At 37.5% G+C, this 23,100-nt stretch overlaps 1 protein-coding gene and 1 long non-coding RNA gene across 10 annotated transcripts in view; one reads left to right on the top strand and one right to left on the bottom strand.

The window, feature by feature from the left end:
- LOC123879192 (paired amphipathic helix protein Sin3a) overlaps positions 1 to 23,100 on the top strand; it is a 57,682-nt gene that overhangs the window by 4,982 nt on the left and 29,600 nt on the right. For 6 of the 9 annotated variants that reach the window (XM_045926785.1, XM_045926788.1, XM_045926789.1 and 3 more), the window contains exons 1-5: positions 9,829 to 10,200; positions 12,644 to 12,741; positions 19,813 to 19,879; positions 21,119 to 21,261; positions 21,608 to 21,813. In XM_045926785.1, coding sequence (XP_045782741.1) covers positions 12,673 to 12,741; positions 19,813 to 19,879; positions 21,119 to 21,261; positions 21,608 to 21,813 — 485 coding nt within the window. In that variant the 5' untranslated portion in view covers positions 9,829 to 10,200; positions 12,644 to 12,672. Of the gene's footprint in view, positions 1 to 9,828; positions 10,201 to 12,643; positions 12,742 to 19,812; positions 19,880 to 21,118; positions 21,262 to 21,607; positions 21,814 to 23,100 lie in introns of those variants that run through there. The other 3 variants (XM_045926786.1, XM_045926787.1, XM_045926794.1) reach the window with 2 other exon arrangements.
- LOC123879199 lies at positions 906 to 22,764 on the bottom strand. Its single transcript, XR_006798965.1, has 3 exons — positions 22,714 to 22,764; positions 9,491 to 9,498; positions 906 to 916 (listed from the first exon to the last, which is right to left on the bottom strand). It is a non-coding gene; the product is annotated as an uncharacterized LOC123879199 (long non-coding RNA).

Below are 23,100 nucleotides of genomic sequence, written 5' to 3' on the forward strand. Positions count from 1 at the left end.
CAGCCTTACCTGCTCTAGAAGATTCCTCCATCACTTTCTGTCATTAGCGCTCGTTTCCCTTAATCCTTGGTGTCTTGGTCGACTCCATCCAACCATCGAAGTTTCGGCTGACGAATGCTTTTTTTGGAAACGATGGTGAAGGAAAACATCGTGAGGAAATCTCTTTGCTTGAGAGTTTTCCACAATGTTCTTAAGAGTATGTGAAATCTGCCAATGTAGCTTTCTCATTCTGAGAGAGAAGACTTCTACTCAGCAACGGGCGAGTTTCCATCCTTATGTCGTCGACATTCCATCTACACGCACGAAACGTTTTGCGTCACCACTCATACGTATGGCTAAAGTTTGGAATAAGTACTCTCTAAAGTCTAAACTGTGTCTTCTACCAATTATAATCCGGGTATCTTTAAAACAAGAGTGAATAGGCATCTTCTAGGTAAACGGGCCCCATCTTAGGCCACATTATCACTTTCCATTAGGTGTGATTGTGTTCAAGCGTTTTATAAAAGACTAGCTGATGCCCGCAGCTTCGCCCGCGTGGATTGGTCAGATCCCTTGCAGCATCAGGATTGAGGAGTTGGACTCCAAATTTTTTATGAAACAATGTCGCAAAGTTCCTCTATCGATTAAAAAAGAAATGACGCAAATCGACTCAGAAATCTCGGAGATTTCGGTGTACATAGGTAGAAAAACACAACTCCCTTTTTGAAAGTCGGTTAAAAAAGTTATGTTACTCCCTGGTCAATTCTCTACTTGTCTGTGAAAACCCCGTCAAAATCGGTCCAGCCGTTCCGAAGATTAGCCTTTTCAAACAGACAGACAGACAAAAATTTTAAAAACGTGTGATTCAGTGTTGGTATCGTTCAAATAACCATATGAGCTTAATATGAGGTAGTTATTTCGAAATTACAGACAGACACTCCAATTTTATTTATTAGTATAGATGGGCCAGCAGTAGGTTGATAGTTGATAATGATTCTATATTTAGATATTGACGTTGAAAAGTTATAATATAAACCCAGCTTTACCATCACCATGAATATAAACGAGCCCTAGAGACTTATAGAGAAAGAAAATTGGCAAAATATATTTTCCAAACTGGCTTAAATTAGAAAGGAAACGAACAAAAATTCTTACTACTTAATACTTAAGTAATCTAAAACGTGAAAAACAACTATAAATCATGTGGAAATGAAACTTGAAACAAAAATAATATGTTGTCTTAATAAGCGGAATATTTATATTTTTGTTTATCAAGTCTTTTTCACGCATGTTGATTTGTGCTCACGTACGTTTTACTAATTAACTAATTAGATAAGCTGTACCATTAAGTAGGTACTAAAGTTATACATGCGAAAGTATGTTCGTTAGTCTAATAATAATTTTGCTCGACTCAACCGCATCTTTTTTAACCCCCGACCCAAAAAGAGGGGTGTTATAAGTTTGACGTGTGTATCTGTGTATCTGTCTGTGGCATCGTAGCGCCTAAACGAATGAACCGATTTTAATTTCGTTTTTTTTGTTTGAAAGGTGGCTTGATCGAGAGTGTTCTTAGCTATAATCTAAAAAAATTGGTTCAGCCGTTTAAGAGTTATCAGCTCTTTTCTAGTTTTCTTGTAGAAAAGAAGGTTAGATAACCGTTAGGTTCATAATATTATGTCAATAGACAAATGCCAAGCTGTCAAGATGGACGTTGCCTAAATACATAATTATTTATTTGAAAATGATGTTTTGGAAAACTCAGATACTTTGGATCGTCGGGGGTGTTATAAATTTTTAATTTACACTTGTCCTTTTGAGATACCGAACCCTAAAAAACAAGAGATCCTGCGGGAGATTTGAAAACCCAAGTTCACGCGGTCAGAAGTCTATGCCATCAGCTAGTGGTACTTATAGTATTTTGCTAAAGTTACGTTAGCAAAATACCCAGTCAGGCTAATGCACACTAGTGCATTAGATGAGAAGAGACTGAGAGTTCTGTCTAGTCACTAGACTAGACAGAACTTTTATCTTCTAGTCTCCTCCTTCTTCTTCTTGTCCTTTATGCCAAGCTATGTAGGGTCGGCATACATGTCTTTCTTCCACTCATTTCTGTCATACGTCAACGCATTTTCCACCCCTTTTACACACATATCCTCTTTCACGCAATCCATCCACATTTTCTTTGGTCTTCCTCTCCTCTTTTTCCCTTCCATCTTGAAGTCATAACTTGAAAATATTCATGTACTTATACCCAAAAAGTAAATAATTCAGTTTGTTTTCTGCTTTGTATTACTTGGTTACGTTTATACGTTCAAAGCAAGATTGAATATGCAGGCATCTTCGAAGTAAGCGTATTCCAATATGAACTAACTAAATCTTGAACTAAAAAGAAGAACTTTACAATAGTAGGGTTAATCGAAACTGATTTGAATGCCTTTGATGACTCAAAGGTGCTAAACTAGATGACTAAAGTATTTTAGGATAAAGAACTTTTTGTAATTGACTATAAAAACTAATAAAATGTGTTGGCCTTGAATAACTTATCTCGAAGACTACTTTCGCGGCAAAACACCACAAAAAATGCGTCGAATTCGATTGGTCTGTCATATCACGTCATAGAAGTGTTTAGGAAATATTACAATAAAGCTAGCATTATCTAATTACTGTACAAATCATGCCAGCTTGGAATGATGCCAAGAATACTGGCTGCATTTCCACGCTGAAGAGCTAGGCTGATCCGTTGCGCAGCCAATGAGTCAGCCCTTCTTTCACCAGATGAGCATATAAATTGTCCTTCTTCCTGCTAATTGTCCTGCTACCTTAAAGGACTGTCGATATTTTTTTTGGCTATGACCTTCCCGTTGTCATTAGGTTTAGTTGTAGGAAACCCATTTCTCGTCTCGTTATTTGAATTCAGCAGTTACACTGATGAAGTTACTGGAGCTATTTTATTAGTGGAATTAAATTATATCGCATAATGAAGACTAATAATAACCAGACATTGTTGTAAGGTTTCAAACTATTGTTATCTATAAAGTACTCTGTAACTGTAACTTAACATAGCAATCTGTCTATTCATAGATAAGTGGATGTCGTTCTATATTCAAAAAAAAATGTTTTTGAAAACATCTTGTCCGGTGGACAAGTGTAAATTAAAAATTTATAACACCCCCGACAAAGTATTTGAGTTTTCCAAAACATCATTTTCAAATAAATAATTATGTATCTAGGCAACGTCCATCTTGACAGCTTGACATTTGTCAATTGACATAATATTATGAACGTAACGGATATCTAACCTTCTTTTCTACAAGAAAACTAGAAAAGAGCTGATAACTCTTAAACGGCTGAACTAATTTTTTTGGATTATAGCTAAGAACACTCTCGATCAAGCCACCTTTCAAACAAAAAAAAGTAAATTAAAATCGGTTCATTCGTTTAGGCGCTACGATGCCACAGACAGATACACAGACACACAGATACACACGTCAAACTTATAACTCCCCTCTTTTTGGGTCGGGGGTTAAAAAAGAATTCAACAGAGTTTTAGATCATCAACGGACAAACCTTTAAATGTTTAATAAGCATTTTAAAAATCCGCAAGGCACCTTTGAGTTTTTGAGCTCATAGCAATCAGCAAAGTATTTGATACTGAGATCCTCTATGATTTCTGTTAAACATTTTCTATTTTTTAGAGTGCGATACTAAAAACTAAAATAGTTCTTTCTGCTGCTCCGTTAAAAATCTTTAGACCAAGTCTACAATGAATACCAAAAACTCTACAAGTAATAACCTGGTGGTTAAAAGTTTAGAACATCCTGCTTAACCAGAGGTTTGTGGAATAGAGTCCCGCGTAAGAAAGGAAATCTTGAAAGGAGTTGCTAGAATATGTAGACCCTCATCTCTTTGGACCTCTCCAAAGGTCTCTTCGCATTGTCCAAGCAGTAGGACATTGATAGGCAGTTATGACCTTTGAATTATTGCTAAAACTGAAGGTTCTTATCAGTCTAGATGTGTTATATCGATTTAATCGTGCAGTTGAAGTGTTTCTCAATTGTTGTTATCACTACAGTCTAGTATCCACTGGCCACCTCTATCATTGATATCGGTTTGTGGTAGGCGTATACATATCAATATTTTCCACATACTGCAGTTTCATAATTTCATATTTCATAGCTTGTATTAACCATAGTAGTGCCTATCTTTTTGCAGACGATCTTAAATTGGCTAAAATTGTTAGAAGCTTAACAGATAGCACTTTACTCCAAGATGATTTAAATGCAGTTACAAATTGGTGCATTATTAATAACATGACTTTAAACGCTAAAAAATGTAATTCTATAATATTTACACGAAACCGAAACATTATTCAATCTCAATATCAAATTAACGGCACAGTCCTTAATGAATTATCAGAATTAAGAGATCTTGGTATAATATTTGATAGCAAACTAACATTTATTCCGCAAATTGAGAATGTCGTCACTAAAGCGTCAAAAATGTTGGGATTTTTAATTCGGAATATTAAGATATTTAAGCCAAGCACAAAGATAAAAATTTACAATACTTATATCCGAAGCATTCTGGAATATTGTAGTGTGGTATGGTCACCTAACTATAATACTCACCAGTTGAGGATGGAACGCGTTCAAAAAAGATTTCTGAGACACCTAGCATATTCGTGCAAACTACACAAACGACTTCCTAACTATAATGACAAACTGAAATATTTTAAAATAACTAACCTAGTGACCCGCAGAAAACTCCTCGACATGACATTTCTTTATAAGACTCTAAGAAGTATAATTGATTGCCCACCACTTTTACAAGCCTTCCAGTTAAAAGTCCCACGCAGAATTCCCCGACACGCAACCGGCCTTTTTCACCAACCCATAGCCAGAACTAACCTCAAACAATTTTCCGCCATATCCAGAATAACTAAAACCTACAACACAATCAGTAAAGAGGTTGATATCTTCCACAACACACTACCAAAATTCAAGAAACAAATAATAGAATTGTTAAGGTCATAAATCGGTTCACATTACATACTATTATTACACATTACTTAATACTTGTAGTCAATTTTCACCATTAATAATTGTTCATTAATAACTAGTTAGTATTTTTATTTTACTTTATTTTAAGGCATAAATTTTGTACATTGTAAACTTTTTTATTGTTTAATAATAATTATTTTTTATTTCTTTTGGCACAAGTTGTGACACCTAATTAATAAGTTAGATATTTAATAATGTGTGTGTGTGTGTATGTATAGATTAAAGAATGTATTAATATTATAACTTTCTGGTGTCCTAATAAATAAATAAATAAGTGTTGAGGTTAACGAAAAAATCAAAAAAGAAACCCGATTGCGCAGAAGCCTGCAAAACTTAATTTCAGCGATAAAGTCCTTGACAAACTTAATAAGTACCAAAACAGACAAATAATATTCATTGTCATGATATGCATTGCCAGCTCTCCCACTACTATAAGGGATGAAAATGATGTAGGTTCAATAGGGGTTTTTCAAAATCCCATGAGAACGATTTTTCGGGACAAAAAGTAATCTATATCCGATCAGACTCCCCAGTGAGCCAAATCTCTGTACAGATGAGCCAGTTTCTGTACAGTAGCCAGTCTGTTAAATAGATGGGACGTGAATAGAGCTAGCAGACAGACGGACACATCTTCGAATTTAAAATAATGTTTAGTATGAATAAAAATTGCATACTTAATAGGACCAAAAACTGGCTCCAAAGCGACTATTTAGTTTTATGCGCTTAATAAATTCTTCCTTACGTGATCTTTCTAACTGACCCACCATAATAATTCCATTGTTCATCATCTTGTTTATTATTAGAAGACGCTACTCAGTAGATGTGTCATTTAGTCATTTCATTGTATAATTGACTAGCCGATGCCCGCGACTTCGCCCGCGTGGATTTAGGTTTTTCGAAATCCCGTGGTGGGAACTCTTTGATTTTCCGGGATAAAAAGTAGCCTATGTGCTAATCCAGGATATTATCTATCTCCATTCCAAATTTCAGCCAAATCCGTCCAGTAGTTTTTGCGTGAAGGAGTAACAAACATACACACACACACACACACACACACACACACACACACACACACACACACACACACACACACACACACATACACACACATACAAACTTTCTCCTTTATAATATTAGTGTGATACTAATCGTTGTTATTAATTCAGCTTTTGCATGTTGTAAGTAATTATCATCATTGATCAATACTATTTTAATAGTGCTTTTTGTATAGTCTAAAAATAAAGTTATCCATTTCTCAATGCTCCCTGCGAAAATTAGTGCATTTTACTTTTAGCTTAACTTTTAGTTTAACTGTGTAGCACCATTGGTAAGATTTCTTATAAAAAATTCCTGCTTCTTTTCTTTAAATCATAAAAATTATTGAATTATCAGACGAATCATTTGGTTGATGAAATAGCCGATTTAATTATTGATTTTATTGCTTTGTCTTTAATTTTTAAACAATTGTTAACTTGCAATTGAATCATGTGTTGTTGGTTTCTTTTGCTTTTTGTTTATTTTATAAAAATTGTTATATAGAAACTTGAGAATATCCAGCATTAATTCTTTTTTAATCATTTATGTATTCATTGTTTCTGGATTATCTAATTTTATATTTTTTAATCAAATATTGATTTTCATATAAGAATATTTTAAATAGTTGATTCATTTGGCTTTATGATTAATTAATTAGAAATTCACATCATTGATCAAATTAAGACACCAAGAACTGCAGCAGCTTTCAATCATCCCACTATTTTTGAAAAAAAAAAATGTAAGTACCTAATTTATTTTTTGTAATTTCATCAATTTACTTATAATCTCTTGTTATCTAGTTTAAATTGAATCTATTCACTATAAGTTACTATACACATAAATATAATTTGCACTAGGCTTAAACTAAATTTTTAGGACTAGAAAAATAATTAAACTATTGCTATCCTTTATTGCTTTACACCTTGTGAGAAAGATGGCACTATGTTGAGTCTTGTCGTTGCACTTTCCGCTAATTTCACTCAAATGTTCTCAACATTATTACATTTTTGAAAGTGAAAAAAGAGGAAACTGAAAAAATAATGTAGGTACCTAGTCGACCATTATGGCACTAGATTTGATCTTATTTCAAGCTATCACACTAATATTATAAAGGCGAAAGTTTGTATGTGTGTGTGTGTGTGTGTGTGTGTGTGTGTGTGTGTGTGTATGTTTGTTACTCATTCACGCAAAAACTACTGAACGGATTGGGCTGAAATTTAGAATGGACATAGATTATACTCTGGATTAGCACATAGGCTACTTTTTATCCCGGAAAATCAAAGAGTTCCCACGGGATTTCGAAAAACCTAAATCCACGCGGGCGAAGTCGCGGGCATCGGCTAGTTTAGTATATAAGAGTTTGTATTAAAAAAATTGAAACGATCAACGCTTGTTTGGTTTTTCCTTGTCCTTATTTAATTCAAACGTGTTATAAACAGCGCCAACTAAGTACTATTGTGAGCGATCGAGGTTATCGCAACCTTTTTCAAGGCCTTTTGCTACTTCAGTAAAAAATGATTCAAAAAATTGAAAACGGGATCATACTTTTGGAAAAAAGTAAAATTTTTAAGTATTTTAAAATGGAATTCTGGATTCAATGTCTTTGTTTTCTTTTTCAAGGTCTTCGATCAAAAGGCTTCTAGCAATTTCTAAATGGAATTTTTAACAATTGAAATATATTTGGTCAATTGTTAAAATTTTTTATTCAATTTCGGTCTTTTTATGGGCATTTCGATACAACATCTTAAAATTATTTAAAAAATGAAAACACCTATTTAAACTTTTTTTTTAAGTGGAACCATATTATTTTACAAGGTAAAAATGTTGACATATTTTATGTGCAAATTCAAGGTTTCTGTCTGTATCTTCAAGGTCTTCGAAATGGATCATATTCTCAACTACTCATCGTTTGTAAAAAAAACCGTTAATTTAAATATGGAATTCATTGTACTTAAATCTTTCTACGGATGTTTAGATAAAACAGTTCAATATGATGAGAATATTTTAAAAATTGAAGACATCAATTTAAAAATGGAACCATATTTTGAAATATTTTATTTGAAAATGGAATGAAGAATTCAAGATCTCCGTTATCTTCTCCAAGTTCTTCGAAAAAAGACTGAAGAATTTGAAAATTGCGATCATATTCAAAAAAAATGTCATTCAATTAAATTGGGATTCTGTGTTGCACTTTATATGGGTATTTCGATAAACGGCTCAAGTTGCTTTAAAAATAAAAAATGGAATACTTAATACATATTTTCCTTTGGTTTTCTACTGGATTGTATTTTTCTACATTAATTTAATCGATGATAGTGTTAATGTAATTAGTTCTTATTTAATAAATAATTACTGAAGTCTATAAAGTGATTTTCTGAACCAATAACCTCTTAAGTAGATGGAGTTGTTATAACTTAGTTTACATAAGTTCTTATGATTCTTCTTACGAAATATAACTTCCTTTGAACATTAGGTGTTACCCAATGGCGGCAGCTCGTCTGAGCGATTGTTTTTTTTTTTTTTAACATAATGAAGCAAAAATCGTCCGAAATTTCGATTCGTGCGCGCAAGTTGACTTATTTTTTGTATGATATGCTTTTATTTCCTTCGCGGCTTTGCTGCAATCTTGTCCCCTACGTAGTTGCCATAGCAACTCGTTCCTCCAACAACCAAGCTGCAATTATTTGTCTTCCATGATGCCATTGTGCTGTCACGTTTAACCGCCCGTGTAGCTGGCTGATATGGATCGTTATTTGGGTTACCAAAAACTGTTTACTCCTCATGAAATATTAACATTTGGCGGGAAATGGATACGGCAGCGCCCAGTTGCGCTCTCGACCGCTCGCAACTGTCTGTTGTATAATTTTAGAGAAAGGAGATTTGTTTTGGTCCACCACCTTCGTGGAGATTCGTCGATCGTGGCATTTCATACCGCGGCCACTGTTGCCAACTGCTAGCTTTCCCAGTTGCTAGATATTTTTCAAAATGTTGCTAGATTGCCAGTTTTTTTTACCCCAAAAAGTTGCTAGATAGTGCTAAATGTTAAAACTTAGGCAAAGAATATTTAAACACTACGTTAACGAACTTGGTAGGTATTATGGTAAGTGACAATAAAATGACAATTTCTAAGAATCATTTTTATTTTCCTTAATTCTAACATTGTTAAAGTTAAAAATGTCTAAAGTATCGGTGTACGTCATTGAATAAAAAAAATGTGGTTAAAGAATTTATTCTCAAAAGAATTTATAATAAGAAATTAATAAAGTAAAAGATAAAAATAATTTAAAAACTAATTAATTAAATAGGAAGATTTCGATGGCTGCGGTCCGGGTCTTGCGCTGGTTTTGAATATTTTTCCGCAGTACCCATTTTATGCAGAACATCTTTAGGCAAAACATAGTTATAGCAACATTTACCACTTTTCCTGAGGAAGTCTCTACTGCGGAGGAATAAGTTCAGAGTTAACAAACTTAGCTTATTTTTCACTAAATTCATTTGAGAGAATAACCTCTCTACCTCTGCATTTGAATGAGGCAGTGGAAGTTGCTAGAAAAAGTAGCTAAAAAGTTTAGCTACAAGTTTCATTAAATTGTGGCTGTCTGTCACCAAATAATAGCTAGATCTAGCTATAAAGTTGCTAAGTTGGCATCACTGACCGCGGCTGAGCACGTCCGTTTCGCTCGCTATTATTTGATGCGATGCGGCGTTGCCGCTCCGGGCGGGGCTCCGGCTCGATCGCTCGGTCGACCGCGGGCCGGGCTAGTCAGTCGGCCGCGCAGCTCGGTGCGCGACGTTCGTGCGCGGAGGGCCTCGCTTGCGTCCCTCACGACCTCGGCCCGCCCTAGCCGCGAGTGCGAGCGGGACAGCACCTCGCAGAGAGAGGAAACGGTGATAGAGAGAGACGACGCTATGGCAGTGTCGCAACCTCGCCCACCTGACCGTGTTGACGCCGCGCTCGAAAAAGTTGCGCCGTTGCGCTATTTGGAGGCGCACGAATGTGCCCGCTCCGACTCAGTGACGCGTTATTATCATAAACCCTTGTCTTAAAAAACAGTTTATTGAGTTATTGGAAGTGAATTCAGCACAATATTGAAGATTTCGACGCTATTTAGCAGAAAATCAATCGGTACGTATAAATGGGCAATTTAATTCATATCATACCTATTATTCGAGGCGACGCGTTATCTCTGTGCTGATGTAAGTAGATGCCACTAAAGTACCAACATCTCGATTTCTAAGCGGATCGGATTCAAGTGATCATTTGATTAACAAAAATCATCGTCATTCGCGTTCGGTAGCGCTATGTAATTATTGTTGGTATTTAATCGCCATTTTCTACGTCGGTGACGAATACCACCGCGCCGTCCTCGTTTCCTTCGGCCCACGGTAAACCGGACTTTACCGCTCTATTCTGAAAGTCGATTACAGTTAACAATCTTCAACGACACCACTGTGCAATGATTCATTGTAGAAATAATTTTTCTTACATGCTCCATCCACGGCATACACAAAGCCACTTTAAAATTTCGGTTTCCGAACGTTGCGCGCCATTACGAAATATTAAAAAGGCGGGATTGGGTTATTGTCTATGTCAAAATTCAAGTGTCATTTTTAACCCATTTTTTGGCGCGTTACAATTTTTATAACCTTTCTTTTTATTAAAAACTGGAAAGTTTGAAAAAAAAAAAACATGTATTTTGCTTCGTCGGTCGATAGTTATTGTGCATGTATACGGTGTTATCGATTTGTATACGTTTTCCGCTATAAATAAGTGCGAGTTTGTGTCATCGCCTTTGCCGTGGGACCGGTTTCGTCTAAACCTGTGTGAGTGTCGCGACTCGAGCGGTTCGGAATTTTCTAAGTGGTATTGAGTGCACGAACCTTGTAGATTTCGATATTTAGTTGCGTAATATACCTAAATATGTTTGTAAGCTTGGATAAATGGCTGAATGTGAATGCACCGTGCATTGACAGAGTTTGAATCCTTTATTTAGCTCGCCCAACCCACGCATCTGTGGTGACGTCATCTTGTGAAAATGGTCGATAATTACAAGTTTTGTTGTGTTTGAAGTATGTTGCTTTGATACAAAGCATAATATTGTGTCTGACCGCTATATTACGTAACATGGTTAGAGATATCACTATGCATTTTCAATTTTCAATAAGGCAAACTACTTTATAGCTACTAGGTACATTCTACAACTACGATTTTGCCCATAACAGTCTTCGATTCATGATTAACCCATCGCCGTCTCACTACTGAGCACTCATCTCTCATGAAAGCATGAAAAGGGTTTGGCCTTAGTCTACTATGTGGCCAAGGAGCACATTGGCAGACTTCACACACCTTGAAGAACATCTCAGGCATGCAGGTTTCCTCACAATGTTTTCCTTCACCGTTAAAGCAAGTGATATTTAATTTATTAAAACACATAACTCAAAAAAATTAGAGGTGCATGCCTGGGATCGAACCCCCGACCTTTGAAAAGGAGGTGGACGTCTTATCCACAAAGCTATGATTACACATTGTTAAATGACGAGATAGGTGCTACCACTTACTATTTTATTTCCTCTAATTACATCATCACTAAATAGTATGTAGATATAGTTTTAAGTGTTAGAATAGGATAGTATGGACCTACCAGAGCCATATGGTCACACTAGTGACCCAGCTCTTAATATGAGAAATAAAAAAAAATAAAAAAAAAATCATCACTAATAGTAGGTATTTGTCACTATAGTAGGTATTTGTCCGTCCATACTTCATACACCATGCGGTCGACCGCGTGATTAAGGTTTTTTTTTTCTCTCTCTCTCTCTCGTCTGGCTTGACACTGATTAGCCAATGTCAAGTTTGTAGTTATTTACAAGTTAAGGAAACTATATGTGTAAGTATGGACTTCGTGTGTGCCGGCGCCCACCGACATACACGCGGCACCCCTTTAGAGCGCTTCCCAGTCAGTTCCACCAGCAATGAACACCACCAGAACACAAAAACCGGCCACTTCTAACAAAAAAAACACTCCAAAAAGTCACAACACGCGCGCCAGCAAACGCCATCACAGACGAAGTCCCTGATTAAGGTTGTCACATGCTTGCTACGTCTCCAGAGTGAACTAGAGTGAGGGAACTCTTGGTTTGATTCTGATTGATCTGTGCCGCCAAGCGAGTTAGCGATCCGGTGTACGATGCCGTGTAGAAAACAAGGAGTGTGGGTTTAATGAAAAAAAAAACTGCCATACCCTTTCCAGGTTAGTCTGCTTTTATCGGCATTGCCGACCAGACTAAATGTTTTTTTTTTTTTTTAAGGAATGTTAAATGACTAATATTCCCCTTTCCTCTCCAACTAAGCGTCAGGCTTGTGCTAGGAGTAGGTACGACAATAGTGCAACGGGCGGGGTTTGAACCGTCGACCTTTCGGTTTTTCAGTCCACTCCTTTACCGGTTGAGCTATTGAGGCTCAACAGTTGGCAGGCAAATATGGTATTCATCTCGTTACTTTTGACATGTTATAATGACATTCCAAAAAAATAAAAAAATCCTGATGATGTCTGTATGCTGGTTTCCAGGTTGGAGTGTGATGGGCGGCTGAGCAGCCATGATGAAGCGCTCCGGTCCTCGCCTGGGGCCCGACGAGCAGTCGCCGTTGCCCCCCAACTCCGCTCAGGTTGGTGGGAACATATTTTTAACCCCCCACCCAAAAAGAGGGGTGTTATATGTTTGTCCTGTGTATCTGTCTGAGGCATCGTATCTCCTAAACTAATGAACCGATTTTAATTTAGTTTTTTTTGTTTGAAAGGTGGCTTGATCGAGTGTTAGCTATAATCCAATAAAATCGGTTCAGCCGTTTGAAAGTTATTCAGCTCTTTTCTAGTTACTGTAACCTTCACTTGTCGCGGGGGTGTTATAAATTTTTAATTTACACTTGTATAATTCCGCATCCCTCTGTTGAAAGCAATGTGTAAATAGTGTGAATTGTATCACACTTCACACTAATATTATAAAGGAGAAAGTTTGTATGTGTGTGTGTGTGTATGTTTGTTACTCCTTCACGCAAAAACTACTGCACGGATTGGGCTGAAATTTAGAAGGGAGATAGATTATACCCTGGATTAGCACATAGGCTACTTCTTATCCCGGAAAATCAAAGAGTTATCACGGGAATTTTAAAAAAACCTACATCCACGCGAACGAAGTCGCGGGTATCAGCTAGTAGTTAATACGTAAGAAGCGCAACTTCCTTTACATTGTGATCGGTTGTGAGTCAATGCACCCATTTGAGCGCATGCCAAAGGATGTTATCATGCGCCTAGTGGTGAAGTTAACTGCTTAGGCGTGAATTGGTGACTTTCCAATATCTACACTATTTATACTGATAAAACTAACTGGCTAAAAGTGTACTGATTCTTTCACCATCCACCTCTACTATAAAATTATAAATGCGAAAGTGTGTCTGTCTGTCTGCTACCTTTTCACGGCCCAACAGTGTATCCGATTCTGACGAAATTTGGTACAGGGTTAGCTTATATCCTGGGGACGGACATAGGCTACTTTTTATCCCAGAAAATCAAAGAGTTCCCGCGGGATTCCTAAAGACCCATCCACTTAAGCAATTTTTATAAAATTTGGTACCGAAGTAGCTTGCGTCCCGTCCCTGTAATCGAAATATGCAACTTTTTATCCCGGAAAATCAAACGGTTCCCACAGGATCTTAAAAAACCTAAACCCACGCGGACGAAATCGCAGGCATTCTCTAGTTGAAAATATTAGAATGTGCTAGAGAGAAGGAAATTTAAGGAAGGAAAAAGCTAACCACAGCACCTTTTTAGGGTTCCTTTTTAGCCTAGCATGTATCATTGTTTAGAGTAGAGTAGGAATATATTTTTCATTTTTTTTTAAATCTTATGAAATAAGGAAATGGGGCCCAAGGAAAAAGTTGTCAAGACCATTTCTGTGATGGGGACTATCTCAAAAATTAAACTAGTTAGGAATATGCGGTATATTATGTACCATAATATTATACTGTATTTGAACAACAAAATACTGAAAACAACGATTTATAAAATAGTTTGTAAGTTGTGATAAAACAAGCGAAGATTTTTTGGGGTTTTCTTTCAAGATCTATTGCGATGTTCTAGCTTGGAAAAGAAATATTTCATATGTTCATAATTTATGTACAGAACCCTAAAAGAGTGAGGCCTGACTCTCACATGACCAGTTTTTAACCCACAACCCAAAAAGAGGGGTGTTATAAGTTTGACGTGTGTATCTGTGTATCTGTCTGTGGCATCGTAGCTCCTAAACTAATGAACCGATTTTAATTTAGTTTTTTTTTTTTGTAGTAAAGGTAGCTTGATCGAGTGTTCTTAGCTATAATCCAAGAAAATCGGTCCAGCCGTATGAAAGTTATCAGCTCTTTTCTAGTTATTGTAACCTTCACTTGTCGGGGGTGTTATAAATTTTTAATTTACACTTGTATAAAAGTGGTACCGTATGCACAACGCCCCGCGTCTTTTTTGGACGAGGCCCTAGTACATAAGGCTATTTTGACACCTATCGGTAAAAGCCGATAGCTAATCGATAACCCGTTGTTTACAAAACGTGCTATCTGTCTGTATTAATTGCATATATGTTGTGATTGGTTTATCAGTGGACTTACATATGTACTTACTTGCTTTTTTACAACATACCTATAGAACATTATTGTAGTCACTGCCCATTACTACTAGCTGATGCCCGCGACTTCGTTCGCGTGGATGTAGGTTTTAAAAATCCCGCGAACTCTTTGATTTTCCGGGATAAAAAGTAGCCTATGTGCTAATCCAGGGTATAATCTATCTCCATTCTAAATTTCAGCCCAATCCGTCCAGTATTTTTTGCGTGAAGGAGTAACAAACACGCACACACAAACTTTCGCCTTTATAATATTAGTGTGATGCGAAAGTGTTCGTTTGTTGGTTTGTTCTCTAGGTTTGTTCAAGGGATCGACGAGACCAGACGTTTCCCAGGAATCTATAGAGTGCACTTATGTGTTTAAATTTTCAAAGTAAGATAACTATACCAAGTGGGGTATCATAATATGAAAAAGCTAAAAATATTGAGTACGGAACCCTCAATGCGCGAGTCTGACTCGCACTTGGACGGTTTTTCGCCAGCTCTTCAGTTATTTTCATTCCATCATAACATATTTATTTACATTTTTCGAATAAACATATACCAAGGACATAATCCAATAAATGCGAAAGTGTGTGTCTGTCTGTCTGCTACCTTTTCACGGCCCAACAGTTTAACCGATTTTGATGGGTACAGAGTTAGCTTATATCCCGGTGACTGACATAGACTAATTTTTATTCCGAAAAATCAAAGAGTTCCCACGGGATTCCTAAAGACCCATCCGCTCAACCGATTTGTATGAAAGGTACCGAGAGGTAGCTTGCGTCCATGTTATTGACATAGACATCTTTTATCCCGGAAAACCAAACAGTTCCCACGGGATTTTCAAAAACCTACATCCACGCGGACGAAGTCGCGGGCATCCTCTAGTATGTATATAATCGTATATCGTATTTGAGCGAGTACAGGGAAAGCTTGTTTTGACCGCGTGGCGCGCCTATAAATAGCTCGCAGTTGAATCACTCTTGGCACAGCGACGAACTCACCTGTAAACTATCTATTGGATAGCTTCAAAGGTGTGGTTCAGTTAATTACTGCTATATTTTGTGTCACAGCAATATTTTGTCGCTCTTGTAAGTCATGAAATATGACAGCGTGTATGCAAATGTCTAAAGTGTCTTTGCTCATCCCCCGACCCAAAAAGAGGGGTGTTATAAGTTTGACGTGTGTCTCTGTGTATCTGTCTGTGGCATCGTAGCTCCTAAACTAATGAACCGATTTTAACTTAGTTTGTTTTTGTTTGAAAGGTGGCTTGATCGAGAGCGTTCTTAGCTATAATCCAAGAAAATCGGTTCAGCCGTTTGAAAGTTATCAGCTCTTTTCTAGTTATTACTGTAACCTTCACTTGTCGGGGGTGTTATAAATTTTTAATTTACACTTGTTTTACTTACAGTACTTCTACTATACTTTCCCCTTTAACCCTTATAGGATCACTTTGTTGTCTGTCTGTCTGTCTATCCGTTGTGTCTGTCAAGAAACCAGTGCAGACACGTGTCATGCACCTTAAGGACGTTAAAACGAGATAGATTTATGCCCGCAATATAACGCTATCTCGTTTTAATAATGTCTTTAGTGTGGTTTTAACCCCCGACCCAAAAGAGGGGTGTTATAAGTTTGACGTGTGTATCTGTGTCTGTGGCATCGTAGCGCCTAACGAATGAACCGATTTTAATTTGTTCTTAGCTATAATCTAAAAAAATTGGTTCAGCCGTTTAAGAGTTATCAGCTCTTTTCTAGTTTTCTTGTAGAAAAGAAGGTTAGATAACCGTTAGGTTCATAATATTATGTCAATAGACAAATGTCAAGCTGTCAAGATGGACGTTGCTTAAATACATAATTATTTATTAGAAAATGATGTTTTGGAAAACTCAAATACTTTGGTTCGTCGGGGGTGTTATAAATTTTTAATTTACACTTGTACAGTGACGCTTTCGCCAGCGCGGTTGGTAAGCGTCGCGGGCCACGAGCTTTGCGTCTCTTGGATCGTTACATACATAGTCGCGCGGATGGCCCGCGCTGACGGTAAGCGTCACTGTAAAACCAGCCTTAGTCTGAGCAAAGTCAAAGTGCGCTCTGTAGATCTCAGCCTTAGAGAATCAACAAGATAAAGAAAACTAAGATCCGACTGCGATCGTCTTAATAAACGCTTAAATATGATAGTAAAATTATTTTTCTGCCGCTTGGGTATATTTTAATGTTGTAGTACATAATATACTGTACATTTATATTTATGAACTCAGAATTTTCACTTGACACCCCACTCGATACAATAGCAAAAAAAAACATTTTGGACACCCCCATTTTTTTCATGTAACATCCGTTAGGTCAATTTTTTTCGTATAAAATGTAGCCTATGTCACCCGGACCTTTACGACGAATCGATTGACACCTCATTCATCAAAATCAGCCCCGTAGTTTAGACGCTACGGTGGAACACACAGAATCTGAATACAAACATACACACACACATACATACATAGACTGCTAAAATCATAACCCTTCTTTTTGTATTTGCCGCAGTCGGGTAAAAACATTCATTCTGTGGTAGTGACGACCCTACTCAGTCTCACTTGAACTGGTTTCCCCGACCATACAAACTTGTCTCAACACGTCCGTACGACTGGTCCCCTCCCTAGCCTCAATTCGTCGACAACAAAGAACTTGCGTCTGCGCATGAATATAAGTTTTTTTTTAATCTGACTACTATAACTGCTAAGTTATGATTACAAGAGCCTGCTGTGTACGTAATCTAAAAGGGATATTTATTTATACATGTATTTTTATATGTAAACTAGCTGATGCCCGCAGCTTCGCCCGCGTGGATTGGTCAGATCCCCTGCAGCATCAGGATTGAGGAGTTGGACTCCAAATTTTTTATGAAACAATGTCACAAAGTTCCTCTATCGATTAAAAAAGAAATGACGCAAATCGGTTCAGAAATCTCGGAGATTTCGGTGTACATAGGTAGAAAAACACAACTCCCTTTTTGAAAGTCGGTTAAAAAAGTAGCCTATGTTACTCCCTGGTCAATTCTCTACTTGTCTGTGAAAATCCCGTCAAAATCGGTTCAGCCGTTCCCAAGATTAGCCTTTTCAAACAGACAGACAGACAAAAATTTTAAAAACGTGTGATTCAGTTATAGTATCGTTCAAATAACCATATGACCTTAATATGCGGTAGTTATTTCGAAATTACAGACAGACACTCCAATTTTATTTATTAGTATAGACTAGCTGATGTCCCCTTATCCCGTCGCTCGCCTCCATGGGCGTGTTGGCTGCGTTCAGGGGGACAGAGAGACTGAGCATTGGAAGCGTCGTTGCGTCTATATGAGTTGCGACGTGCCGAAAATGCTCATACATTAATTATTTACAAATACCTTTTGCCCGCGATTTCGTCTCCTATTAGAATATGGAATGTTCTGGCTTCCGCTTTCCTCGCCAAGTACAATATTGGGACCTTTAAAAGTTGAGTGAATAGGCAGACACAAGATATCCCACTCGATACAGTGGCGAAAAAAAAATTTTTTTTGGATGTAACATCCGTCAGGTCAATTTTTTTCGTATTAAATGTCTATGTCCTATGTCACCCGGACTATAAAACGAATCGATTGACATCTCATTCATCAATATCGGATCAGTAATTTAGGCGCTATGGTGGAACACACATATATACAAACCTACATACATACATAGACTGCTAAAATCATAACTCGTAAATTATTTTGACAATTCAAAAGCACTTGTAAAAGTTTATTTGAATAAAAATCTATTCTATTCTTCCTTTTGGCTTTGCAGTAGTCTAGTAATATAAATAACTTGTTCACCTCTCTAGCTCATACAGGGCGCCTTTGCTGCACTCGCTACGCTCGTGATTCTATTACAGAATCCTTCGCCCGCTCGGGGTTCAAACTAAGCACTCGCAGCAAAAATGAATTTTGCTATCTTGTTGAACAAATAACTTTTTTCTAACTTACGTCATAGAAAAGCTGAGATGGTTTATTTTCGTAAAAAGTTTCAACACTCACATATAAAGAAAGGATTCCTTCCTAACTTTTCCGAATTTCAAAACATACTTTCTGTGCTTTCGTTTAAAATTATCGTAAAATTTAGAGTTAGGCAACTTTGTTTGTGGTTAAAAATAACTGTATGGACTACTTACACAAAAGTTCTGAAATAAAAGAACTTAGAAATAACTTACGACATAGAAAAGCTGAGATGGTTTATTTTCGTTAAAAGTTTCAACACTCACGTATAAAGAAAGGATTCCTTCCTAACTTTTTCCCGAAACATTCTTTTTGTTTTCTATGCTTTCGTTTAAAATTAGCGTAAAACTTTGAATTAAGCAACTTTGTTTCAGTGGTTAAAAATAACTGAATTGGGAATTTTATATAATAATTCTCAGATTTCTGTGTTGAAGTGAAAATTTTATTCATTTAGATATCAGTATGTATCAAAACTCAGTCTTTCGCACAATACTGGATGCTCCATGGTTTACTAAAACAAGTGAAACACATGAGTACCTTGCAATGCCCACAATCAAAGAAGAAATGAATAATAATGATAACAAGTGTAAATTAAAAATTTATAACACCTCCGACAAGTGAAGGTTACAGTAACTAGAAAAGAGCTAATAACTTACAAACGGCTGAACCGATTTTCTTGGATTATAGCTAACACTCGATCAAGCCACCTTTCAAACAAAAAAAACTAAATTAAAATCGGTTCATTAGTTTAGGAGATACGATGCCACAGACAGATACACAGGACAAACATATAACACCCCTCTTTTTGGGTCGGGGGTTAAAATGAACCACAGAAGAACTGTCTTGTAGACAATAAAGCCAGGGATAGCCCTATGAGAAGAGTATTTTGATTGAGTGACCTTCTCCCAACCCTTAACACATTCATATAATCTGATTATAGTCCACATTTAATAACTGATTGCAGATAGCCTAGAAATATCAAAAAAAAAAGAAAAGATAACTATGGAAGTTTAGTTTGAAAAAAAAAAGGAAAAGATCACTATGGAAGTTTAGTTTGAATGTTTTTCTTTTTTGTCGTAGATCCAGCAGCCCGGATCGAGCAACATGCATACTCTAGCCCAGCAGTCGGCACAACCACAAATGTTAGGTAAGTTTGCTGTTAAGCTGTTTGCTGTTTGTTGTTTGCTGTTACCTTTAAGAATACACTATGGAAATTAATATACAGGGTGTAACCAGAACACTAGCAAAAACTTGCCTTGTTATTATACTACCTTAACACAATTCAATGCCAATAGCCATTTGCCTCTTATCTTGTTGTGTGTAGTATTCTTCAAACGCACATTGTATAGCATGCAAAACTGGGGTCAATGTTGCACTTACGACGCGGCATTGACTTCGAGTGACCTATTTACGGATCGTTCATTAACCTCACAATTCAAAATTTAAAATATTTTTATTCAACTAGACTTTTACAAGTTCTTTTGAATCGTCAAAAGCATCTACCACTGGTTCGGAATGCCTTTCCCCTGGCGTCAGTCAGATGTTTTATTTGCAATTTACATATTGTCAACTTTAAAAAAATACAAGATTAAAAAGAAACTTAGTTTTTTTTAAATGGTATCTTATCAGTAACTTCGTCTGTGTTCGTTTTTGCTAGTGTTCTAGTTACATTCTGTATAGTTAGAGACTGGTGATGAAACCCATGCGATGTGCATACAACAGATTGTCAGTGTTGATACACGCATGCTGCCTTCCTTCTGAAGTCTCCTCACTATCACTTTGAAGAATTAAAAATCTCAGTGCTCGCTTCGCTGCGCTGTTTTGCAGTTATTTTTGTCGTCATCGACGTCATCATCATCGTCATCATCATCATCATCCATCATCAACAACCCATCGCCGGCCCACTACTGAGCACTCCTACAGGTGTCCTCATAGAATGAGAAAGGTTTAAGCCATAGTCTGCCATGCTGGCCAAGTGCGGATTGACAGACTTCACACACCCTCACGATGTTTTCATTCAACATTGAAGCAAGTGATATTTAATTGCTTGAGAACGCACATGACTAGGGAAATTTGAGATGCGTGGCCGGAATCGAACCCGCGATCTTATGAATACAAGGTCGACTAACCAGTAGGCTATTACTGTTTTTTTTTTTTTTTTTTTTGTTTTCAACTGTACACTTTGTTATTTTTGTATTCAACTGTAACTGTATATATTTTCTAATAAAAAAGGTCATTGTTTACCATTATTTGTGTCCAACCTCTTTCATTTTAGACACAGCACGTTTTCAGCTGTATAATTCAAACCAAATTGTATAATTCAATGTATAATTCTTCAACTTAAACTGTATATTTTTTAATTTTAACTATATAATTTCCGTCACAGGAGCGACAGCAATGATGGCTGTCGGTGGTGGCTTCGGTCGCGGCCCGGCGCGTGCCGGCACGCCCGCCGTCATCAACTATTTGAAGAGCAACGCGGTGCCTTACGCACCCAAACAACCGCCTAATGTACCACCAAGGCTGAAGGTATATATTTTTATAAAACAAGGAATATACAAGAATACATACAAATTGGTTGAGCGGATTTTGGCAATCCCGTGGGAACCCTTTGATTTTCCGGGATAAAAAGTAGCCTATGTCCGTCCCCGGGATATAAGCTAACCCTCTACCTTTCGTCAGAATCGGTTAAACGGTTGGGCCGTGAAAAGGTAGCAAACAGACAGACACATTTCGCATTTATAACATTAAGTATGGATGGTGCAATAAAGAAATCCACATACATGAACCATAAAAACATTACACTTCTTTTTTGACTAACACACGCACTACACATTTTGAAAATTGCAATATTATCAAAACCTCATTATTACAGATTGTAAGCCAGCCGCCACTACCCATGCAGGGTCGTCAGTCCCCTGGCCTGGCGGCGCCGCTCCCCGCGCCGCCGCCCGGCCAGTTCCAGCGCTTGAAGGTGGAAGACGCGCTGTCATACCTGGACCAGGTCAAATACAAGTTCAACACGATGCCGCAAGTCTACAACGACTTCCTGGACATTATGAAGGAATTCAAAAGTCAGACGTGAGTTTCATAGACGTTACATTTTATTTTTGTCAGCCCCCTGGCCAGATTCGTCAGTCCCCTGGTGGGTTGCATTAACTGAAAGTAGGGAATTCTTAGCTTCTGGCCAATTATGTCAGTCCCCTGGTAGGTTGCATTAACATCGGAAAATAGGGAGTTCATAATCTGGTAGCGTCTTTGGGTCATATCCAGCACTTGATATAAGACACGCTATCATACCTGGACCAGGTCAACAATTAGTTTAACACGTTGCCGCAAATCTACGAAGTCCTGGACATTATGAAGGAATTGAAGTCAGACGTGAGTTTCATAGACGTTACATTTTAATTTTGTCAGCCCCCTGGCCAGATTCGTCAGTCCCCTGTTGGGTTGCATTAAGTGAAAGTAGGGGATTCTTAGCTTCTGGTAGCGTCTGGGTCATGTCCAGCGCTTGATGTAAGGCGCTCTATCATACCTTTTTTTTTTTTTTTTATCGCTGGGAAATGCTTTTACGCATCCCTCCCGGAAGCAGAGCTGATCACGCTGCTTCCGGGGGGGTTTGTGGGACTCGCTGGCATACCAGAATACCCACTAAAACCCAGCGGGGCCGTCTGCGTCATGACGAGACGACACAGGAACGCAGTCTATCATATCTGGACCAGGTCAAATACACGTCAACACAATGGCGTAAATCTGCGATTTCATGGACATTACATACTAACTTAATTTTGTCAGTCCCCTGGCCAATTTCGTCAGTCCCTGGCCGGGTAACATTAACATCAGAAAATAGGCAATTCATAATCTGCTAGCGTCGGACCTGCTGGCAAGTGATGATGCCGCCTTAGATGGAGTCTGCTTCGAATGCTTGAAGGTCTTCAAGCGCTCCTAGGATGTAAAATAGGCGGACACATGTAATGTAACCGAGTGTACACCCTAGGGTAGCTGTTTCATGGTGGATAAACGGGATAAGCCAAACGGGAAAAAATGACTGACTGACTGACTAACTGACTGAATGACTGACTGACGACTGACTGAATGACTGACTGACTGACTGACTGATTGATCTATCAACATACAGCTCACACTACAAGATGGGTTGTTTGGCATGCAAGTAGCTCGATTCAGTAAAATCTGCATCAATCATTTTTAACCCCCGACCCAAAAAGTGGGGTGTTATAAGTTTGACGTGTGTATCTGTGTATCTGTGTATCTGTCTGTGGCATCGTAGCGCCTAAACGAATGAACCGATTTTAATTTAGTTTTTTTTGTTTGAAAGGTGGCTTGATCGAGAGTGTTCTTAGCTATAAT

Source organism: Maniola jurtina, chromosome 27 (assembly GCF_905333055.1).
Source record: "Maniola jurtina chromosome 27, ilManJurt1.1, whole genome shotgun sequence".
Classification (NCBI taxonomy): domain Eukaryota; kingdom Metazoa; phylum Arthropoda; class Insecta; order Lepidoptera; family Nymphalidae; genus Maniola; species Maniola jurtina.